Source organism: Leptidea sinapis, chromosome Z (assembly GCF_905404315.1).
Source record: "Leptidea sinapis chromosome Z, ilLepSina1.1, whole genome shotgun sequence".
Taxonomy (NCBI): Eukaryota; Metazoa; Arthropoda; class Insecta; order Lepidoptera; family Pieridae; genus Leptidea; species Leptidea sinapis.
The window spans coordinates 1,319,237-1,336,093 of record NC_066312.1 but is presented as its reverse complement, the minus strand read 5'-3'; the positions used below and the strand labels follow the sequence as shown (position 1 = coordinate 1,336,093).

General features: G+C 35.0%; 1 protein-coding gene across 3 annotated transcripts in view; it reads left to right on the top strand.

Moving 5' to 3' along the window:
- LOC126978524 (uncharacterized) overlaps positions 1-14,827 on the top strand; it is a 111,393-nt gene extending 96,566 nt beyond the window's left edge. For 2 of the 3 annotated variants that reach the window (XM_050827379.1, XM_050827381.1), the window contains exons 25-27: positions 4,025-4,181; positions 6,593-6,715; positions 13,518-14,827. In XM_050827379.1, the coding sequence (XP_050683336.1) occupies positions 4,025-4,181; positions 6,593-6,715; positions 13,518-13,951 (714 nt within the window). In that variant the 3' untranslated portion in view covers positions 13,952-14,827. The remainder of the gene's footprint in view (positions 1-4,024; positions 4,182-6,592; positions 6,716-13,517) is intronic. The other variant, XM_050827380.1, reaches the window with a different exon arrangement.
- The last annotated feature ends 2,030 nt before the right edge of the window (positions 14,828-16,857 follow it).

Below are 16,857 nucleotides of genomic sequence, written 5' to 3'. Positions count from 1 at the left end.
AGAAGTCGAAAGAAGAAGGTATCTAACCTGGAAAAAATTTTGGCCTTTCAAAGAAATTCTAAAGAGAGATTTCAATCTGAAGCTGAAGAAAACAGTAGTTGACACATGCTTATTACCATGTCTTCTATATGGATGTCAAACATGGACTTTCACAAATAAAGTAAAACAAAAAAATTAGAACGACACAGAGAGCTATAGAAAGAAGCATATTGACAATAGTTGAGTATTGTTTACTAATTAATATATCTAAACAGACGGTCATTCAAAAATTCAATACATTGCGGTGGCAGGCCATGCGACTCACCCGTGCTACAATAAGTACTGTTGTTGTACCTACATTAATTTTTTTTTTTTTTCGTTTGTATTGTACCTATATTATTAAATTGTGTATTTATAAGTTAATATTAATATTTATTGTAATTGTAATCGATAATAGTATTTCTTCTAACATGCCGGACAAACCTCTGTGGTTTTTGGCCTGTTATATAATAATAAATTGTAATTATATTTTTCATAAAAAAAAAAAAAAAAAAAAAAAAAAAAAAATAAGAAAAATTCAAAAGATAAAAAATGTTCTAATCAGACATGGAAAAAAATAAAAGATGCACTGACCCACGTATTGAAACTAAAATGGCAATGGGCCGGTCATATATCACGACACATAGACAAGAGATGGACGATACAGACAACGAAATGGAAAAGGCCGGTGGGCATTAGAAAAGTTGGAAGACCATCTAAGAGGTGGGCTGATGATGTGATTGAATACGCTGGAAAATTACTGGCTAGTATTGGGCAAAGACCGTAGAGTGTGGAAGAAAATGGAGGAGGCCTTCACCCAAAGAGGGGCCCACACTGCTAATTAAACATTAATTATTAATAAATAGATAAAAAACATACTAACATAAAACTTTTCTTTTTTTAAGTTCTTATATAATATAATTTAGGCGTTAATATTAGGCTCAAGTTAAGTTTACTAACAATAATTATAAGTTTGTTTTAATTTTTAAATTTAGTTTAACTTAACTATGAAATTTAGAATTAGAATAAAAGGCTTTTTTTATTTTTTATTTTATTATTGAATATAAACAAATATGTCTGTATGGGCTCGAACCCTTTGCCTATCCTAATAATGAAAACGAAAAACAAAAACCAAGAACAAATTAACGAATGTCAGAAAAATTCTGAAACCTTACATATTATTTATTGCAATAGTAGTAATAAATAAACAATTATCAATCTTAAAAATTTATAAAAAAAAATACTAAGCAATATGAAATATTTTTAAAAACCATCAAATTATAACGGCTTAAAAAATTCTTTCAATTGACTTTTGTACTGAGCGTTACTTCCGTCAGAAAAAATTCTGAATTACCCCCAAGTCGCGCCGAAAGAAGTTTTACTTCAATAAATATGGCTGAATGGGCTCGAACCCTTTAAATTCTTTATAATAAAAAGGCAAACACATGATACATTTCCTGTATCCAGTTATGGTCACCATGGCAAAAAATGCGTATAATGAAACATTTGTAACATTTATGTGAGAAAATAAAAATATTACTGCAAAACGTGGTAACAGTGATTATCATCTTTTAAAAGTTACAAATATCTATTGGATCCATGAACCTAATTACTGTTTTAGAGGTTAAATTAATTTTGCAATAAGTACATAGTTTAATATTACCGTGCAATGGAATAAAGTAACATAGACATAGTCTATATCTGTGAACTGTGTATTTTGCAGTTTGTTATTTTGATTTTTATGTTGTCAAAACAGAATTCTGTATTTTTCATTTCTTTTGAGTTGCGTGAAAGTTTATTTTGCATTATGTATTATAATTATTTGGTTTATTTCATAGAGTTTAATATCGCATCTACAGCAATTTTTTAGAAAGTCGCTGTGTAAATTGTTCTGTACGATTTCATCGTAATGTGCGAAAACATTGATTGTTTGAGGTATCTGGAGACTTGAACTGGGCCTCCGGAGAATACAAAATTGAAGAATTCAGTCAAACTATCCATGAGTTTAGTCAAAATAAATATCTTCTACGGGTTAGGATACAATCAAGGTACACAAGTAGAAATCCTTATAACACTTATATACTGGTTGACACCCACCTATCGATTTCTAATACGAGAGCTGCTCTTGCCGGATACTGTTGCAATTGTTTGTTGGGTAGACGTACTGTTGGTTGCTGTGAACATGTGTCTGTTGTGTGGTATTTAAGAAGTGTTGAAAATGATTATGACTACTAAATATTTATACTATATAAACAATGTGTTTTTTCTTCCTATGATAAACAGTGTTTACAAAAGTTACAAAAGAATATCTCAATAGTATTTATATGAAATACTTATTTTAAGAGACGACTTTGAAGTTATAATGATGATTGTTATGTATTTTCGGCAAGCTTTCTGGTTTAGTAGTTATGGTTAGTGCCCTAACAACTAAACTTAAGTATTGGGGTGTCGGTGTACACACGACTGGGACTATTAATAAATACTTGTGTGATGAACAATTCTGATCTGTGCATCATTGTAAACATTTTATTAGCTGTAACCTTAGTTTTCCTACAGGCTCTGTTTATTTTGATATTAGATAGACTAAATAATGGCCCTTTGTTTTCACAAAATATTACATTGTATTTAATTTTTAACATATCTTTATGATTATTAGGTTACTTTGTCGTATTTCTCAGTATTCCGGTTAGACCATTTCGAACTAAATGTGTTTCAATACTATGCACCACATTTCGAGGTGGGCCTATTCGCCGAACAAAAAAAATTGTCTCCATTGTCTTTGACATCTTATTTTCAAGGGCATCTTTTTGGCATATGTATTGTAAGCGGACATCAACATATCTTCGTATGACAGCTTTTGTCAAACTTTATATGTGGCTAATTGGACTTTTGTGCGTCAATTCGAATGGGTATATTGACTATCGAAAGAGATTTCAATAAAAGTTATACCATTGAAGAAATGATTTGAGCATTAAATTCTTATTATTTAATATTCTTATTTGGTTTGTAAAATTATTTACATCTCTCTCTTGCTACCAACTGGCGCATATTGTCTTCCATTATCTCGTGTACGGAAAAGCTGCATAAGATTAGCTTTCACATATTTGCGGTGTAAATAAGTATCAATTATCACTAGGTTATGTTATTGTATACGTCTATGACACCGTGTAAATAGCACTACTTTGTAATTGTTCAAGTTCTTGTAAGCCGTTCATATTCACCGGCAATGACTTTCTGTGCACAAAATAAAATATTTCTAGTCATTGTTCACTGGACCTTTAAAAAAGTGCGACTCTATAGCTTTCCCGTCCTGTCATCTGTACCATTTTGACAAGCGGGAGAGAAAGTTATGTTATTTAATGAAAAAATATTCTTTTAACTAAATTATTTACGCTTTTTGCCTATCCATCTTATATAAATAAAATAAACTTACCTGTGATAAGTCACACCATCTCTTATTTGCATCGTTAACGTATTAATATTTAAGAACTTTTATAAAGCACACTTAGACTTCGTGATTGCCACACAGTTGCCACACGACGAGAGACGCTTAACATAGAAATCTTAATAATAAGGTACTAGAAATGGTATAACCGCGTGACCTTGTCGCCGCCCATGTGACTAGAAACTAGAGAGCCACAAGCACGCGAGTTATTTATTACTCTTGCTCGAAACGCCGTACGTGAAGGAACCAGTAAAAATGGTCCGTTGCAGTATATCCAACTGTGGAAACTCTTCGACAACTTGTAATTATACCAATAAGTCCTTCTTATAGCGTAAAAGTATGCCTGTTGAACAAATCACGATAGTTAATGAAATATTATTTTATTTTTAACATTAATATTATATGTATAAGGGACCTTATAACATTCACAATTAACATGGCATTATTTTAATGAAACGTGTATAATTAATGATATACTATTAATAACGTGAATATAAAATAATTTTATATTTTATCATTTCCAGGGCTAGCAATAAATGTGATATTTATATAATTTTCTAGTCTCTAGCTAAGTGCGTGGACTTCGAGTCATCTTACGAGCTTGGCACAGCGAGGCTGAGGATAACACATGTCACTGCTGAGGACGAAGGCAGCTACACGTGCGAGGCTACCAACACGCTGGGAAAAGCCACATCCTGCGCCTGCCTCGTTGTCTACCGTGATTACTTTTTATTAAGTTCTTATTACCTTTACTACTCTGATATCTTTTTTTTATGGAATAGGAGGACAAACGAGCGTACTGGTCTGGTCACCTGGTGTTAAGTGATCACCGCCGCACACATTCTCTTGCAACACCAGAGGAATCCCAAGAGTATTGCCGGCCTTTAAGGAAGGTGTACGCGCTTTTTTTGAAGGTACCCATGTCGTATCGTCCCGGAAACACCGCACAAGGAACCTCATTCCACAGCTTTGTAGTACGAGGAAGAAAGCTCCTTGAGAACCGCACTGTGTAGGACTGCCACACATCCAGATGTTGGGTATGATATCCTAACTTGTGGCGTGTCGTGCGAAGGTGGAAGTCGGCGGCAGGAATCAGGTTAAACAGCTCTTCAGAACACTCCCCGTGATAAATGTGTAGAAGACACACAATGAAGCGACGTCTCTATACAACGCCAATTGATCCGGCCGTTCACAGAGCACTGGGTCCTCGACAATTCGAGCTGCTCTGCGTTGCACGCGGTCAAATGGGTCCAGCTGATACTGGGGTGCGCCAGAGCAGAGAAGTCAGCAATACTCCATGTGTGACGCAAGCATAGATCACTAGAATGTGGGCCGGCTTGAAGTATTGCCGTGCTCTATTAATGACCCAAATGCTTCTTTGAAGCCAATTTGGCTTTGGCCTCCAGATGGCCACGGAATTGCCAATCCCTCGAGATTTCGAGACCCAGCATTCCGATACTAGGCGAGGCTTTAAGGGAAGTGTTGTCGAAGAGCGGTGATACGGCAAATGGGATATACTCTGATATCATTTAAAGTTTCATTGTAGAACGGGATAGCCTGAGTAAGCCGTTTATTAAAAAGTGTACGGTACAGTCTATGGAACAATTAAGTAATTCGTGACTGGTAGAACTGGAATAATAATTACAAATTCGATCAAAGAGAAATAGTTATAGTATCTTTTCAACAATTTGTTATTTAAGTCTCAGTACTGGTAATATTAATAAAATAAATATCTTAACCAAAAAGCGGCGTGGCGCCATTACCATCCTTGTCTACCGCCGCATGACGTAACGAGCTCGGATTACAAAATAATTTATTTCTTTTCAAGTGTTTGGGTTTGTTTGTAAAAACGAACGTCGGTGCTTTTGTTTTTAAACAAGCTAGCGCTTTGTTAGATAACATAAACAATAGATACTGCGTAATTTGAACAAATTTCGTTTAAAGTATGTTGGCTGTCATGCTTTTTTTTTTGATTTTTTTTAGATTTATCTACAGTTTACATTTCGATTATTACTAATGAATGTAGTATTTTTTTATAACTAAAACATACTTCAAAGTTACTAATTAGTAATAGAATAGTTTCTAAAACATCATAGATAATACAAAAAATAATTTTTAAATCGACTGCTACAGATAGTTTTTACGGCTAACCGCATTTTAACGGCTTGTCGTATTTTACACAGATAAAGTTTTAAAATTAAAAAAAACATATTTTATAGTCTGTTAAATTACCTTTCTTGTGGAATATCGTGTAGCTTGTTTTACTCTGTGTATATACGAAAAAAATATGTCTGCGCGCCCCTCGCGAGCAGATATAATGTGTCTACTTGGCACGCAACGGTAGTTTTTATAGCAGACATAATATGTCTGATTGGCACGGGGGTTAATAATAAAAGTCCCACGGCAAAGATTATATAATAGTACAAGTCCCGCGGCAAAGACTACTTAAAAGTTCTAGGATGCTGCAATCGCTCGTCGAACCGCTTGAGAGTAAACTCTCAAGCCGCGTAAGTAACTTTAGTACCAAGACTATCGTAGTTATTGAAAGTTAATATTTTGTCATACCGTGTCAACGAATTTGTAAACAATTCTGCACTATACTAAGTGCTTGAAAATGGAACAAATCTATACTATATATATAATATAATATATAATATTATAAAGCTGCAGTGTTTGTATGTTTGTTTCAACGCGCTAATCTCTGGTACTACTGGTCCGAGCTGAATGATTCTTTCAGCTTTGGGTAGTCCATTTATCGAGGAAGGCTATGCTTTTTTTTTTCAAAATTAGGGATCCGTAATAAAATTACTATTTTGTAACACAAGGTGTAAAATCGAAAACCTATTTTTGCGTGCGCTGCAAAAACTATTGACAATAGAACAAAATGATGTACAGGCTATAATATAGGCAATATTTTATTACTTATAAAACTATCGCGTGAATTATACTTTATATGGCAAAACAACGTTTGCCGGGTCAGCTAGTTTAATATATACATGAATATTGGTTCTCTCTCATGAAAGGTTATCGCCAATTACTTACTCCCAACAATATACATTTTTATATATTTCTACATTGATTTTTTTTTATTAACTGTTCTGTTTTGGTCATGTCATGATTATCCACCAGCGCCCGGCGAGCCTCATATGCTGAGTCAAAGCCTGCAACGTCCCTCCGCTATGTTGTCTGCCGCGTCAACGCCTCGTTCCACCCCTCGGTCAACACCGGCTCGCTCACTTTGTACTACACCAGGTACCTACGTGCTAACTAATGATTCGTTTTTTTAGTGGTTGTAGTAACAATAGTAGCAGTAGAAATAAATAGAATAAACGGTATGTCCAGTGTTCATTAGGGTGGTCCACATTAGTGATGCACTAAGATCAGCCTATCCGACAGTATCACATTATAACAATGACGTTCTTTACATATATAAACATAGTCGTACAAAAGAAAGAAATATGGCACATGCCACAAATAACACCATAATATTATGCTTCGATTTCCATATCTATAATTTCTGCGTTTACTCCAGTTGTTTAAAATATAATGGGTCAATAGGAAGCAATGTAAACTTTTTAAGTTTAGGCTGCATATTTTGAATTTAGAATCCAATTTGGACAGTGCTATCAGTAGAGTACCAATTAGGTATTTTATTAAACTCTGACGAAAAAGGGAGTTGCTATAAGGTTTACATTTGTCAGTCTGTCTCTATTTTCTAATCAAGATCTGTCCAGTCGAAGGTTCTTTACGTTTTTTAATAAAAAATCGCACTCATATTATAAAGGTGAATGTTATATACCTACTCTAAATGGATTTGGATCTAATTCAAATTCAAATATTTTTATTCAAAATAGGATTTAAAATCACTTATTGAACGTCAAAATCTACCACCCATTCAAAAGAGACTGCCTCAGACCTGAGAAGAATGGGCGCAAGAAATTTTTTAATATAAAATATGGATTACAATGTAATATCGTACAATAAACATTTATAATTAAAGAGCCTGAGGGTGTTCGCTTCATTCCCAGTCCGTGGTGTCATTAAGAAAATCGTTTATGCTATAATAACCTTTCCCACACAAACGTTTTTTAACAATTCTTTTAAATTTCGTAAAACATTGGTTTTGTACATTTTCTGGGATCATATTGTAGAAGCATATACATCGCCCAACAAAACACTTACTAACTCGACCCAACCGAGTAGTAGGCATAACAAGTTTATGTTTGTTCCTCGTGTTAACATTATGAATGTCACAGTTTCTAGAAAATTCCTCAATGTGCTTATGAACATACAAAACATTATCAAAAATGTATTGAGAAGCAACAGTCAAAATGTTTATTTCTTTAAATTTTTCTCTTAATGATTCTTTAGGACCTAGGTTATAAATCGCGCGAATAGCCCTCTTCTGCAGCACAAAGATAGTATTAATATCGGCCGCACTGTCCCATAACAATATACCATAGGACATAATACTATGAAAATAACTAAAGTATACTAATCTCGCCGTATCTATGTCAGTTAACCGTCTAATTTTCTTAACCGCATATGCTGCAGAACAAAGCCTATTCGCCAATCCTTCAATATGGGGGCCCCACTGCAATTTGGAATCAAGAGTAATGCCAAGAAATATAGCAGATTCTACTGGTTTAAACACCTCTCCATTTAATTAAATATTCGCATCTACATTTTTGACATTTGGCGCGGTGAATTCAATATATTTGGTTTTATGATTATTTAACAATAAATTATTGGCGCTAAACCAGTACACGATGTCAGATAGAGCATTGTTTACTTCGTCATACAAAACTTGGCTTCGTTTCACTTTGAATAAAAGTGAAGTGTCATCCGCAAACAATACCACCTTGTGTTTTTTTTCTACAAGGTTAGGTAGATCATTTATATAAATTAGGAAGAGGAAAGGTCCAAGAATAGACCCTTGTGGTACCCCCATACCGAGAGGAGTCCCAGGAGATCTTCTGCCATTCACCTCGACCCTCTGAATCCTATTATTTAAATATGAGATCAGAAGATCGAGTGCAGATCCTCTTATACCATAGTGGCATAGCTTCCTGACCAGCGTTGAATGTTGAACACAATCAAAAGCCTTAGATAAATCACAGAAGATACCAAGTGCATTCTGTGATTCCTCCCAGGCCTCAAAAATATTCCTGATGAGTTCAACACCTGCATCCGTAGTCGAGCGTCCCCTAGTAAAGCCAAATTGTTTTACATGAAGTAATTTGTAAGTGTTAAAGTGAGTAAGCACTTGGCTTAAAATATTTTTTTCAAAAATTTTACTAAGGGTCGGCAACACCGAAACAGGGCGATATTTATTCGGGTCAGAAGTGATAATAAGAGTAATAAGTAAAGGTAACCTATATGAGAGAAACAAACACTCAAATGTAATATTTTTATTTACATAAAATAAACTGGTATATTAAAATGTTAAGTTGCCTGAAATAAATTTTATTTGTTAAAAACTTGTCTTTAAGACTTAGACATCTTTTCCAGGATAACTTTTTGTCATATGTAGTGTAAGCGGACATTAACATATCTTTGTATGACAGCTGTTGTCAAATTAGTAATGTGGCTAAATTAGACTTTTGTGTGTGCATCAGTTTGACTAAATATATCGACATTCGAAAGAGATTTCAATACTTTTAATGTTTAACAAAGTTTTATCATACTTTTTGAACGTGAATTTTTAAATGCTTAAATCCTTTAGTGGTGGTATATAAATCAGCCTCGAGGAAATTATTCGACAAATGACACTCGACTTATTTGTTTTATACCGTATGGAAATAGCATATATGAAATAAATGTAGGTACATACTCGTTAGCATATTTGCTGACGATATACCAAAAATTAACAAAATTCGTGCATTGGTTTTGTCAAAAAGTAGACTTTTCATTTTAAGCAATTTTCAACGTTCTGTAGAGTTATCTGGGTCAATGGTTCAATGAACTTGAATATTTCAATATCATAAACGGCGTTGCCGATTTGCCGTGCAAAAGTTGAATGGCAGCGCTTTGAAAGAAAAGCCGCCAGTTTCTTGACACGTGTATTTATAGCCTAAACAAATGGTCGGATTGGTCCGGCCGAACCATCGGACGCGGCCTGGTACCGACCATATTCGATGGTAAGTCGCATTGTCCATCGCACAAAATTATTATTATTACCATCCGGACCGTACGGAGTACGACGGCGGAGGAATTGGCGCGGGGCGTCCACTCACGCCCACCGGACCGTCCTATGGTCCCGCTGTAGCAAATCCGACCATGTGTTTAAGCTATAAAATACACGTGTCAAGACACTAGCGGCATTCCTTTGGTAGCACGTGCCGGCGGTATCTCTTTGACGGTCGCGGGCAATGACTTTATTCAAAGGCAAGGTTGAACGGCGTAGGGTAAGGACATCTTCTATTGATAATTAGCTTTCTTGAAAGGGAGTTGTAATCGATGAACAGTAAGCTGTATAAGTTTAATTTGAAATTGTTCTGTAATGATAATTGTAAAAATACACCCTAGAGGGAGTTGTAATCGATGAACAGTAAGCTGTATAAGTTTAATTTGAAATTGTTCTGTAATGATAATTGTAAAAATACACCCTAGGTATTTAAAACTATATAGCTTCGTAAGTTTGTTTTTACAAATTATGAAGTAGTTTAGAGATTTTGAATGTGAATTTGGAAGAACTAAACAATAACAATTTATTACTTGTTTGCAATTTGAAAGCAACCTATCAAAAATCGTACCAACTTACTTGTTTGCTGCTCAGGAAACCACTCAGAAAATAGTGGTTTCGTAAATTCAGTTTTACCAGTGGGAGGCTCCTTTGCACAGGATGCCGGCTAGATTATGGGTACCACAACGGTGCCTATTTCTGCCGTGAAGCAGTAATGTGTAAGCATTAATGTGTTTAGGTCTGAAGGGCGCCGTAGCTTCTTTATATCTTATGTCTCAAGGTGACGAGCGCAGTTGTAGTGTCGCTACACTCTTCAGAATTTTTGGGGTTTATCAATAATCCTGAGCGACACTGCATTGTAATGGGCAGGGCGTATCAACTACCATGGAGCAACGTCCTGCTCGTCTTGTCTCTTATTTTTATAAAAAAAAAGTATTGAACTTACAAAAATAAACATTTTTTTTACAAAGCTTATCCATTCATTAATTTATTAATTGTTAAAAAAATTGAAACATTCGAATAACACAAAAATACTAGTTTTTAATACCTTGTGTAGGTTATTGGTAAGTAATTGTAAATAAAATATCGATAAACTAGAATTGTGTGGCCTGTCCTAGTTACGCCTAAATTTTTATTCACCATTTAGTTTGTTTATTCAGTGATCAGTTTTCGGCTAGCTTCCGGGTAGTGTGTACGATCTGTCAGAGCGTCCGTGAATCCAAGTCAGTGCCTTACGCAGGGCGCGATTGTTTTAAGTGATGGACTGTATTTATTAATTTAAATTTCTAAAAGTTCAAATGAAATGTTTAAATTAATTTTCATTTCTTCGCTTATTGTTAAGAGCTTGTTTACGAGAAGAGAAGTAACAGCCGATTTGGCGCCTGTGTTCTTCGTTGTAGCTCCTCGGGGTCAAAGTACGTTGCCTAAACAGACTGTTTTCTTTTTCGAATTCAATTTATATATTTATTTTCTTTGAAATTTTCACTTTTATAGCTTAGGAATTTTAATTTAATAATAACTTTTTCTGTACTTCTCTGGACCAGTATGACTTGTATTTTCATTTTTTTCATATATATGCAAACCATACTGTATATTCTTCACATCTCTCTTTCTCTCTCTACTAATCTAACTCTATCTTACTAATATAAAAAATGTAAATGATGAATGAATGCATAATGATGTAAATTTAGTACACGGATAGAAATGAGCTTGGGAAAGGACCTTCTTCGCGAATAAGAGGCTTAGGGGTTGATAGAGGGGGTGGAAGACTGTATGAAAGAAAGTTGGTCATTATCGAAGATAACGCCATTAAACTTGGTATCAAAAATAGACTCAAACTTGGAATAGTATAGCCCCCTATTGTTGTAAAAGAGGGCATGAATGGGTTGAAATAAGAGATTTAGGTTTGCATGGGAAGTTCCTAATTTTCGGAGATAAAACCATGAAGCTGTGTATTTACGCACTTGATTCTAATCAGTGAGCGCGGAAGAATGTTGAAGCAATGCAAGCTGTTGGTTTGGGATAAATTGCAAATTGAAATTAAAAAAAGCATTTGACACAGTAAGCCACGAAATCATGCTAACAAAATTAAAAAACATTGGTGTTTCTGGTTCTGCATTTAAAATGTTCAAATCATATCTGATAAACCGATATCAAATAGTTAAAATTAATAGAGTTGAGAGTTTACCCCAACTCATCACATGTGGCGTTCCTCAGGGCTCTATTCTCGGCCCATTATTATTTCTAGTCTATATAAATGACATACATAAAATCGGCCTAAATGGAGATATCACGCTGTATGCTGATGATACAAGTCTATTTTACTTTGGAAATACTATAACAACAATAATAGAACAAGCACAACATGATTTGGATCTACTACACACCTGGCTACAATGTAATTTACTTACTTTAAATACATCTAAAACAAACTACATATTATTCACAGCAAAAAACAAAAAAATTGGAAGCCATAATAACTTAACCATCAATGGTGAAATAATAAACAAAATAAATAAAGAAAAATATCTCGGTCTGATACTTGATAGCAAACTCACATGGAAACCGCATATAGAATATATCCGTAAAAAGTTAACATCACTTACTGGTGCAGTACGTAGCATTGCACGATGCTTCCCAAGGCAAGTGCACTTCACTATTTATAATTCTATGGTCAAGTCTCACTTAGATTATTTAATTGAAGTTTGGGGAACTGCGTCAAAGACTAATTTACAACCGCTACAGATTGCACAAAATAAAATTATTAAATCACTGTTCCGATATAATTTCTTAACACCTTCCGCAAAAATTTACCAAGATACCGAAATCATGAATATTTCTCAACTCTATAAGTATAAGACGTGCGTTCTTATTAGGAAAATTCTATCTAAAGAGATACATTCCCAAGTGACATTTACAAAAACATTCCAAATACAAAAAAGGATAACTCGACAAGCAAATAATATTTATATAAAAACACCTAGAACTAATTACGGAAAAAAGAATATCATGTTTGAAGGGGCGAAACTTTACAACAGCCTCCCCAAAGACATTAAAGAAATCAAAAGCTTAAATACTTTTAAAAAAATATTAAAAGAAAACATTTAAAAATATAATATTTAAAAATATAAATAAAAAATTGTTACAGTTTAAAAATAAGTAGATGAATAATTGTTGCTGCAGTGTAGACAAAGCTTTATAATATTTACAAATTGCGAATGACGGTCTGCGCATGCGCATCGCGCCGCTCGATCGCGTAATTCACTAAAATTCACTAAAGTTCTTGTATTATTGTATTCAGAATTGTGTCTTTAGTTGATATTCATTAGTGTAGTGTAGGTAACTTATTTATGAATGTTCTTTAGATTATAATTTGTATAGTTATTTCTTTTTAAGTGTTTGATCTAGTGTGTGTTTACTGTTTTTTTTTTTTTTCCACTTTACTTACTCTGTTAATATTTATAGTTAAAGAAGAAAAAAATAATCGATATATTTTAGATATTGTTATATTCTCACGGCTCGCATATTATATTATATTATATAGTAATTAGAATATATTTTCTCTATAAGTGAATATTGTAATATTCTTCTGAGAAATAAAGTTCTTAAATCGTATAAATTGAAATCTCAAGGGCAGACGCTTCAAGATGCAGGTGTACCTACATTAGGGAAAAAAAATTTTTAGGCCACTTTATATGGATGCTCACGAGTATCAAACCCGTAAAATTATTATGTTTCAACGAATGAAAATGTTTCTTACGAACGCTGCCTTAACGATGAGAGATATAGGTATTATTGTTTTGTATAAAATGCACATGCATTGGAACACTAATTTTGGTTACATTTGCTTATTATATCAAATGATTTCAGGTCGCGATATAAGGCTTCTAAGAAGCCCCACGCGCGAAGTAGCACCGAAGTTTTATACTTACCCTTTCAATAAAGTAGTCGAGGAAGGAGACACGGTTGTATTTCAATGCGCTGTGGCTGGTCTGCCGCCACCCTGGGCAACTTGGGATAAGGATGGACTCATCATAATCCCCTCTTCGAGAATCACGATCAAAGAAAAAGATGAAATGTTACGAATCTTACAGATAGAACAAGTGTCGATTGATGATGTTGGTCTATACAGAATCTCTTTGGAGAACGAATACGGAAGAGCCGAGGCCTCGGCAAGGCTTGAAGTGATATCTCACAAGGGAAAGTTTTACACGGGAGTTAGATCGTACAGCGCCTCACCAACGAGGAGTCTCTGTCGCCGGCGAACGACTCCGACGCGAAACAGGCAAGACTCGACCCAATGAAATAACGAACGATATGCCTCAACTTTCTTTCGTATTATAATAAGTAAGTAGGCAATACAGATAATAGCACTTTTGCGAACGGGTTACCCATGTTTATATGCTTTGCAATTGATTCATTCTGTGGTTACCTTGCCGAATGCGAATATTGATAAATAGTGTAGACAAGAAATACAATAGTAGTTGTAGTAATGATGGTGTTCGTTTCAGAACAACTGTTAATGAAACAGCGGTGAGATGCCGATTTTTGAAGTGAAAACTTCTTTAGCAGCGTTGAGCACTTTTATGGGATTGGTATAAAATGTTAAACTCGCGTCAGGACACGTGAACTGATCGAAAACTCGTAAGACAATTGTTGAAATATTGGATAAAAGTTGATTTTTTTAGAGATAAACTTTTTAGTGTAAAATAATTGTAATAGTTCTGAAGTGTTAAATTTTTTATGTAATTTAAATTGTCATTTAGTACACTAAGGTAGCTGATAATGAATATTGTCTTTAACCACATATAGAAATTATTCCCTAACCATTCCAAAATATTAAATAATGCACAACGTTAATGTTCAAGTTTTCACTTCTGCCGGCACTCCCGGAGTGCAACCAGGTATTTTTTGTATAAGTAACATAAGGTATAATCTGCATTTCAGTCATATTATTTATGAAAATAATTATTTAGTCTATAATATTATTTGCATACCTAGCCACTTGAAATTTGCGTTGACTACAGCTATACTAGTTTTTAGCTGGCAGATAATTAAATATTATAGAAGTACTTTGAAAACATAGTAAGTAGTTTAATTATTATTGTTTATTTATTAATATTGTATAGAAACTAAACTTTTGTGCATTGAACTTTGCAATATTAAAACAATTGCAGATATCTGTTTCATTTATCTTGTCTAATACCTACCTAGAACATGGTCTTATCTCGCATGGGAAACGAAGACGGCAGATGCAGATTCGATTAACAGCTGTTAAGTGCGTATTCCAGAAGTTCCAATACGAAATTCGTGTTAAATTATACATAATAGCCGAATGACGTCCACTGCTGGACAAAAATCTCTCCCAATAATCTCCATGACTTGCGATTCAATTGACGATCTAAAATGAATTACTTTGCTATTTCATACCACGACGTCATTAGATCTATCCAATTCAGGTTGACGTTAAGTCTAGTCAGAAATTGAATTGCAAACTGTTTTAGTTCGTTCATTCATTCGTACCATGATGTAATATTTTAACCTAAACTGGATAGCTTATGTATCAAAGTGAGCGATTCAAAAAAAGTTGCTACTTTCTAAGCGGAAAGTGAATCGTTTTGTTAATAACGTTTCAAAAATAGTTGAAACATACAGACTTTTTGTAAAATAAAATACTGAAAATAAATAACGAAAATGAAAATACTAAAGACGAGGCAGTAAAGCCCCTGGCTGTAGCCTGTTCGCAAAAACGAATTAAAAAATGTACTCTGTGTTGCTGTCAAGTGTCAAATCAAACATCAATGGAGATGCGTTCATAACCCGTTTTATTCAGTTTATTTTTACTAAAACACCCAAGCAAACCTTTTATTTGTAATTCAAGGAACTATATGTATATATTATTATTTAATAATTACTAAAAAGGGCTTAATGGTTTATAATTTGTCGCTGTAAAGCGCTTGTTTAAAATGTATTTGTAGTCATTTCTACGCAAAAAACCGTTAAAATCATATCATTATAGGTTTCTAAACGTAACGCATATGGTTCGAGTAAGAGAGATACAGATATATGCAACGACTGTACAGCGTCATCTCTGTCTCCCACCGAGGACCACAGACTTCTATCGATCATTATATCTGATCAATGGTCCATCTTGTGGGGCTAACCGACACTGCGACTTTTGCACGTGAGTGCCATTCGAAGTCTTTACTGCCTCAACAGCTATCTGTTCACTTCAGTTTCACAATCGTGCGGGCTATGTTGGCGACTTTGATTCTCCTACGAACGCTTTTTTTATGCATTAGGAGGATGAACGAGCGTACGGGTCACCTGGTGTTAAGTGATCACCGCGGCCCACATTCTCTTGCAACACCAGAGGGATCACAGGCGCGGTGCCTGCCTTTAAGGAAATTGTACGCGCTTTTTTTAAGGTACCCATGTCGTATCGTCCCGGAAACACCGCACAAGGAAGCTCTTTCCACATCTTTGTAGTACGTGGAAGAAAGCTCCTTGAAAACCGCACAGTGGAGGACCGCCTCACATCCAGATGGTAGGGATGATATCCTAATTTATGGCGTGTCGTGCGACGGACCAAATCGGCGGCTGGAATCTGGTTAAACAGCTCTTCGGAATACTCCCCATGATAAATGCGGTAGAAGACACACAATGAAGCGACGTCTCGTCTGTCTTTTTTTCCTTCCGATTCGATCTCGTAGGGAAATTTCGAGAGTAACCCTCTCCTCAGAGATTTTATAGAGCTTATTGAACGCTGCCCATCCGATCTGGATTCCTCTTACGCGAAATTGGTCCTTCCTAACTGGATTATTTCTCCAAGGTAAGACTTGTAAACAATTTCAAGAGTACAGTTCCCACTGTAATGGGAGTAGGAGCTGCTTGGAATCAGACATGATCTTCGTTTTGTCTAAGTTCACCTACTCTCTGGGAAGCTGTATTAACCTCCTGTATGCTACGGTTGCCATATGGCAACGGCATAAGACCGCCGTTTAGTACTCTGTTATTTGTTTAGTACACAAGACATTAAGGCCCTCGAAGGCATGTTTTAAGTCTGCCATAGGCACAGACATGATTACGATATCGTCTGCGAATCGAAAGTGAGTGATGTATTCGCCATTGATATTGATGCCGTCCGCTCCAGTCCAGAATCTTTAAGACATCTTTCAACGCAGCGGTGAACAACTTCGGCGATATGAGA